At 38.2% G+C, this 7,470-nt stretch overlaps 1 protein-coding gene across 1 annotated transcript in view; it reads right to left on the reverse strand.

Moving 5' to 3' along the window:
* LOC109227234 (protein EXECUTER 2, chloroplastic) overlaps window positions 1-6,715 on the reverse strand; it is an 8,154-nt gene extending 1,439 nt beyond the window's left edge. Inside the window, exons 1-9 of the mRNA XM_019392309.1 lie at window positions 6,265-6,715; window positions 3,519-3,635; window positions 3,372-3,437; window positions 3,004-3,110; window positions 2,842-2,923; window positions 1,634-2,335; window positions 1,130-1,256; window positions 757-923; window positions 608-682 (exon numbers count right to left, since the gene is read on the reverse strand). Coding sequence (XP_019247854.1) covers window positions 608-682; window positions 757-923; window positions 1,130-1,256; window positions 1,634-2,335; window positions 2,842-2,923; window positions 3,004-3,110; window positions 3,372-3,437; window positions 3,519-3,635; window positions 6,265-6,576 — 1,755 coding nt within the window. The 5' untranslated portion in view covers window positions 6,577-6,715. The remainder of the gene's footprint in view (window positions 1-607; window positions 683-756; window positions 924-1,129; window positions 1,257-1,633; window positions 2,336-2,841; window positions 2,924-3,003; window positions 3,111-3,371; window positions 3,438-3,518; window positions 3,636-6,264) is intronic.

The following is a 7,470-nucleotide window of genomic DNA, read 5'->3' on the forward strand; positions in this document are numbered from 1 at the left end:
CCATCTGGCATTTATCAGTCATCTTTAGAATTATGATCACAGAACTTCAATGTTTTCTTTTAATAGCAGTTATAATTTCACGAAATATCTCTTAACCATTTAGTTGACCAGAGCATAGAATAAATAGTATGAAAAGGACAGCTAAAGATACTTCTGATAACTAATAGCCTATTCGCCCAAGCTTTTGGGAAAAGTGCTTTGTTCGTTTATTCTAAAAAACTGCTTACTTTAGAGAGTTGAGGTGTTTGGCCAACCTTTTAGGGAAAAAATAATTGCTTCTGAGTAATTGCAGAAGCTGTTTTTCAGAAGCTAGAAAAATTGGCTTTCTCCCCACAAGCACTTTTGGAATCTTAGCCAAGCACAAATTGCTGCTCTAATATTGGCAAAAGTGCTTATCAATTTGATTAACCAAACAAAAACTACTACTCTCAAAAAGTAATTTTCCACAAGCACTTCGGACAAAAAGCGCTTCTCAAAATAAGCAGATTTTGCAAGCTTGGCCAACCAGGAAATAAGACATGGTTCAACCTGGGAAAGCCAACACAACGTTAACCACAAGAACAAAAAAGCAGACTCAAAGGGGCAATTCTCCACCAACTTTACTTACCACGCCAAGTTCATCTGGATACATCCCCCTGTTGGTTAAGCGACTTGCTTTACCTATTTTAGCTCGAAATGTCACCTGAAAATCAAAACCTTTACATTATGCTTTCATAAAAAGAAACAGTTAACATTTTTCAGATTGAACTACACCACCTGGCCAGCAGGCACATTGATATCCCCTGTTAGCTTTACCGCCTCAACATACTCAAAGAACTCGACATCAGAGGATTTCTCAGCATCGTTTACATTCCAGTTACCATATTTCCGCCTTAACTGCACTACCTCAGTTCCATAAGGTCCAAATGCACCAACATATAGACCTAGAATTAAGAAAAAACTACATTACTGACATAGTCCCACATCACTAGCTCTCCCCCCACCCCCATTTCTCTTATTTAAGAATAGATGTCAAAGAGAAACAAATTGAGACACACAAACGTATTCGCATGGATGTCTAGTGAGGTATGGAGGGAGATGTACATTTTAGTGTCGGACATGACTGTATTTATACAGGGAAATGTCTTACCTTCAAAAGGATCTAAATCCCCAGGAGAGGTTGTAATTCGACTAAAATTTGTGTATTCAGACAACCTGTACCGCTTCTGCGCCTGGCTAACTGCAAGCTTTAATATCTCTTTCACATTTCTGGAAACCTACATCAAGTGTACATTCAATGAATCAATATATCAATACACCTAAAATTATTGAAGCTATAAAATCTTGACAATGCGAGAGCGAAATCTTCAACTAGAAGGGAAAAAATAGAAAGGCAAGAGTCTGGAAAAAGGTGATGAAATCATTTCAAGTTTTCTCACTTAGGACCCAGATACTCTCTTAGTACGACAAGGTAGCTTGCTGACTTTCCATCATTTTACTTTGTGATGATGGAATACAAACTACAATCTCCTCTAATTGCAAAGAAAAAAGAAGAAAAACCCAAATGATAGAGCTTACTGTGACCTGAGATGATATCCTCAGGCCACAACTGCAAGCGAATGTCAGGATTATATTTAGGAATATGTTTGCATACTTTCGAAGAAACTTTATCCGAACTCCAAAATGCCTTTGCCACGTCAGGAGGCATTAATTCAGAGACACCTTGAGCTTCAATAGCTGCAATATTAATGCTGGACGCAGTATGTTCTTCACCATCTTGATCTCCAGGTCTCTTAGGAATGTGAAGCATAAAGGAATCTCTTTCCACATCTTTGATTTCAGCAGGTAAACGAACAAACTCGTCCTTTACTGGATTGTCTTCTTTATTATGTAGAATACCCCCTAAGAAAAGCTTGGTGTCTACAGTTTTTCCATCTTCACTTGTGCCACTATCTCCTCCTATTATAACTCGATCAGGATTGATGTCATCCAAATCACTAGTTGTTTCTTCAGCCTCCTCACTGGAAATAGTGTTCTCATCTTCTCCTTCCAGAAATTGCTTCACCGAATCACCGTCATCTGTTATTTCTTCCGTAATATTAACTTTCATTACTTTCACTTTCAGATCAGGTATCTTATCTTTGAGAAAATTTATCACACTTCTTATTCCCTCTTCAGCAGCCCCCTCAAAATCTATGCTCTTTTCATTGCTTTTCTCTGCTTCAGCTTCATCTATTTTAACATCAATTACAGCTTTGTTCTCAATTTCAGCAGTTGCAGGCCCCTTCATTGGCTTTGACTCGGATGATGGACTTGAACTTGCTGCACTTCCTTTGGTTCGCTGCATGAATACCACCTGGCAGTGATAACAGACATCAGAAGCAGCACTGACACAGTCGGGGAGGCAGTATAACATATAGAACCAACCCTGAACAGCAGCAACATCTAAAATAACGTGCAAGACACTGATAGTTATTAGAGTAAACCTAAATATGAATGCCAAGTGAAGGTGGTGTTTTCTGATTTGAAATTTAGGAAGAGGTAACAGTGAGTTAGCTCATCTTGGGAACATACAATAAAATCTTCAAGCACAATGTTCTGGTAATCATGTCAGATTGGTATAATGATACAAAACAAGCTATCACTTGGTGCACATGTGGATATCTGCACAGTGTCCACTTTATAACATAATAAATTTGAGAGTATGTGTCAGCATTATGTTTACAAATCAAGAAAATATAATGTAAATCCTCATTTTCGTAGTAGCTCAGTGAAAGACAAGCAGTAGACATCAGCAAAGTTCCAAATAAAAATGAATAACACAAGACTTTGTAAATTAGATCAGTTGGAGTTGCATGTCACCTGCAGGTTGTAAGTATTATTTCCATCTTTGACGACGAAAATCTCAAACAGTGGAGTTCCAGGAGAGGCTTTCACCAATTGCCTGAAACAACCAATAGAATTCGTTGAGAAGAATATATGATTACAACTTACAGCTTTTACTTCCATTTTTTGTATTCTTACCTTGGACTATAACTTCTGCCAATAAATCTGCCCACACCTGGAGTAATACGTATTAGTCTGCCAAATGGATCATCTGAATCTTTTGAATAGCCAGCCCACCAACCAACCTGCAGTTTGGAGCAAAAGAAGAGGTGAGGCAAGGTCACTCGTGAACTTTAAACTGGCTATATAGTTGCTTCTAAGGTGCAAAAGGCAATCTATCATATATAGACGTACAAAGACTCAAACACAGCTCTGTCTTACAGAGATACAGGATAAATAAATAAATAAATAAAATGTGCATGCATGGTCTTATCCTAGTAATATGGTTGTACAGTGGAGACTCATTAAGGGGCCTGTGGATTTAAGTGCTAGAAGATAAGTATTACCAGTCCACTTCCTGTACTTCGGCACAATCTTGAAGCATCATGATAACGCTCTTCATCTATTGCATTCTGGTAGCAGAAGGAGAAAAGAGATCACTGCCAATATTCCGGCGCAAAGGAGCTTAATGCTATTTTAACTGCAATAAATACCTTCAACATGGACATAATTTCAGCAACAGAGTCCTTCGCTGTAGCTTCTGCAATAGCTGCTTTCAATTTTGCAGCTTCTTCAAAGTCTTCCTTCTCAATTGCTTCTTCGAGTTGAAACTTTAAAACATATAACTAGTTAGAACTCATAGGAACCAGAGCTTCCTGGGATATATTTTTTTACTAAAAGAAAAGAGAACCATCGAAATTTCATTGATGTTGGAGCCACATGTTCCATAAAGCAACTTTTCAAGCGTTTCAAAGAAGCGTACAGAAATTGCTATTAAATAATCAAAAACCAGGAGTTGCTCGTGCCTCGTACTAATATACGAGGAAGCATTAGCAGTCACTTAATACCACAGAAAAACAGAAGAAAAGAAAATCAAATTGCAATTGATTATGATGACTTATCAGACAAGATCGCTTATACCATTTCTTTGGTCGGCTAGTGGCTTTGGATCATTGCATGGCTGAGATGCCAGTGGAATGACTAGAACACTGGTTCACAATATATCTAAATTTTCACAAGGGAACTGAAGTGGGATGCTAACAATAGCAGCTAGCCAAGTGGGAGAATGAGGACCGTCGGATCGAGGGCATAAAGGCAATAACATAGAGTTGGAGGCCTTATTTCTGGGACATCCAGATAGCCATTCCATTCAAGAAGCCCGTACTTGTACCCCTGCTCCCTTTTATCATGTTATTATGTAACAACAAACTGGTAAATTTCCCACTTACGCACCTTTAGGGCAGCCCGGTGCACTAAGCTCCCGCTATGCACGGGGTCCGGGGAAGGGATGGACCACAAGGGTCTCTTGTACGCAACCTTACCCTCTATTTCTGCAAGAGGCTTTTTCCACGGCTCGAACCCGTGACCTCCTGGTCACATGGAAGCAACTTTACCAGTTACGCCAAGGCTCCCATTTTACGCACCTATCTCTAGTAAATGCAAATTAAAATATGGAGAACATACATGTGCACCCGTCTAAGAAACAAACTGAAAAACAAGTGTGCTCTTCTTTTATAAGGACTGAGGACTTTAATTTGGACAAGCAAATAATGAAGAAGTAGCATGTTGGTGCTGATTTGAACTGCCAGATTAGCTTTTACAGAGGACACTATTACATATTTTAGGGACGTAAGAGTAGATCTGAAAACTTTCATTTGGACAAGTAAATAATGAAGAAGTAGCATGTTGGTGCTGATTTGAACCGCCAGATTAGCTTTTAAAGAGGACACTATTACATTTTTTAGGGACGTAAAAGTAGATCCATTGCACTGTGAATTTGCATGCGGAAACTCTGTCAACTCCCTATTAGTCTTCTCCTTTTTTTCTGATAAGGTAAGCAAATTAGTCTTTCTTATTTATTTTTGCTTTCCAGTTTTTAAACATGACAATTTTACACATTTCCAGTAATTTCACTGAATTGGATGGTCAAGCAGCTGATGACTTGATAAATTAAGTATCTTGAATATGGAATTGTGAAGCCCTCTTTGACAGTTGTTGATACCATTGGACCTTTCCACATGTAACACATTCAAAGGGGACTACAACTTTGGCCATCTTATAAGTTCCCTCTCCTCTCTCGCCTAGTGAGATCTTTTCAGGATAAAACCCACCACAGCTCACGTAAAATGCCGTGATATGGTGTGTGTAGAGAGGACAACACCTACCAAGACTCTTGATGTTGAAGAATCCGATAGTCACAATTTATGCCATCTGCATAGAAGATGGTTATGCCTCTTCCCAAGTCTTTCATCTAAAGAGACTCAAATGGTACAATGGAACCTTGCCTCATGTCCCACATTGGAAGAAGACGACAGCCTTGGATAATTATATGCTCATACCCTCTTTAACTCCTTGAGGCACTTTTTCTGGAAAGGACTTCCTACAATTCTCGCATGAACAGTTGAGATCAAAATTACGCCTTTAGACAGGAGAATACCTCATGGGGACTCTTGCTGTTTATAGATCCGTTAGTCAATAAGAGATGTCAAATTAAGTAGGACACAACAACTACCCCAAGCATACAAATTCTATACTAAATCACCTCTTATTTATTTCATCAGCTTTTGGGAATAGAGGGGTCTTAGTCTCTTAACAACAATCGAAGGGGCTAATTGAGCATCTAACTATAAGTTAAAAAAAAAAGGCAGCCCGGTGCACTAAGCTCCCGCTATGCGCGGGGTCCGGGGAAGGGCCAGACCACAAGGGTCTATTGTACACAGCCTTAACCTGCATTTCTGCAAGAGGCTGTTTCCACGGCTTGAACCCGTTACCTCCTGGTCACATGGCAGCAACTTTACCAGTTACGCCAATAGGCATAGGGATTAATTAAAAGGCATGGGGCAAATTGGTTTTGACATAAGGATAGGCCCCTCCTTGCCTAGGAGCTCTGTCTTTTAGAATCAACTATATGAATCCTCTATATCTATACAATTATATTTGGACCTATTTGATTCCAATACTCAAGAATTTGCGCCTTTTAGGACGAATTCTATTTTATCAATTCTCCAAATCTTACACTTCTCATATACAGATTGCTAACTAAACTAAAAGGACTGGTAGCAACAACAACTAAACCTATCCTATACGGACTTAAGTCCACATGGATTCTGAATAGCTGCAACAGATATTACCGATTCATACAAAATACATCAAGCAAATCCACTTCAAACGAGAGAGAGAGAGAGAGAGAGAGAGAGAGAGAGAGAGAGAGAGAGAGAGAGAGAGAGAGGAATAAAGTACCTTGAGCACAGAGGCATAGCTCTCAGCTTGTTCAATTTCAGAGAAATAGCGGGTCCAGCGGTTCCAATCCCAATCGGATGAAGAAGTAGCGAAGCAGCTATTGTTGCAATTTTCATCAGCAGAGGGAGTTGAGGAAGTGCTGTTGACATTGACGCATCGGCAACAAAGCCTCGAATTTTTGCTGTTCTTAAGAAATAATATATTCGGGAAATTAACGAAAGAAGCTGATGAAGAAGAAGAGAGGGAAGGCCTCGACGGAGGTATACGGACGGTGGCGTGTCCAGCCGCAGCCCAAGCGTTGGCCACAACCATATCTCTTCTTCTTCTTCCTTTTGCGCTGTGTGTATTTGACTTGGAGATTTGGGTTTCTATTCAATGGAGTTTGTTTGTGGATAGAAGATGAGAGGGATAATTACGGGATAATTCTCGGCTGATAAGAGCAAAGAGGAATACGTGGTTTTGCATTTGGGAAGACAAGGACCGATGGGGCCTACTCTTTTTGTATATTTTCTGATTTCTGATTTTACGGCGAATTAATCTTCCATTCAACGTCCCAATTTCACTATACATGATTAAATGGAGAAAAAAAATACTATACATGATTAAGTGGAGAGAAAAAAATACTATACATGATTAAATAACTTCTATTTTAATTAACTTCATATATTATATTAAGAATAATTTTTTTTTCAAAACTATTTGGAAGAAAGGTGGTCTAGTGAATAAGGGAAGAGCGATTGAATAAATGTATAACACCCGTTATAGTATAACTAGAGAATTTGCCGCGCCTCGCGCGATTATGATAAAACGTCATTAAATTTAGAAATGATATTTATATATATGAATTTAGTTAGATGAAATAAAATTTCAACTATTTGAATAAAAAAAATTAAGTGTACATATTGATAAAATCAATATATGGATACTCTTAGTAGAATTAGATCTTAAATGAACAATACATTTTCATACGTTCTGTGTCGGTGGGGAGATTTATATACCTTAGTCTTAGTCTAATATAATTGAAATATATGTATCTAAGAACTTTTTTTGTTGTTGCTATCATTAGATATAAAAAAATTTATTTGATAAACTTTCTTCTATTCAATTAAAATACCAAAATAGGAGGAAAAATAAGTTTTTGTGTTCGCTCTCATTTTTTTACATTATTTTTCTTTCATTATTCTTCTTTTTCTATTCATTAATCTC

Source organism: Nicotiana attenuata, chromosome 6, assembly GCF_001879085.1.
Source record: "Nicotiana attenuata strain UT chromosome 6, NIATTr2, whole genome shotgun sequence".
NCBI lineage: Eukaryota > Viridiplantae > Streptophyta > Magnoliopsida > Solanales > Solanaceae > Nicotiana > Nicotiana attenuata.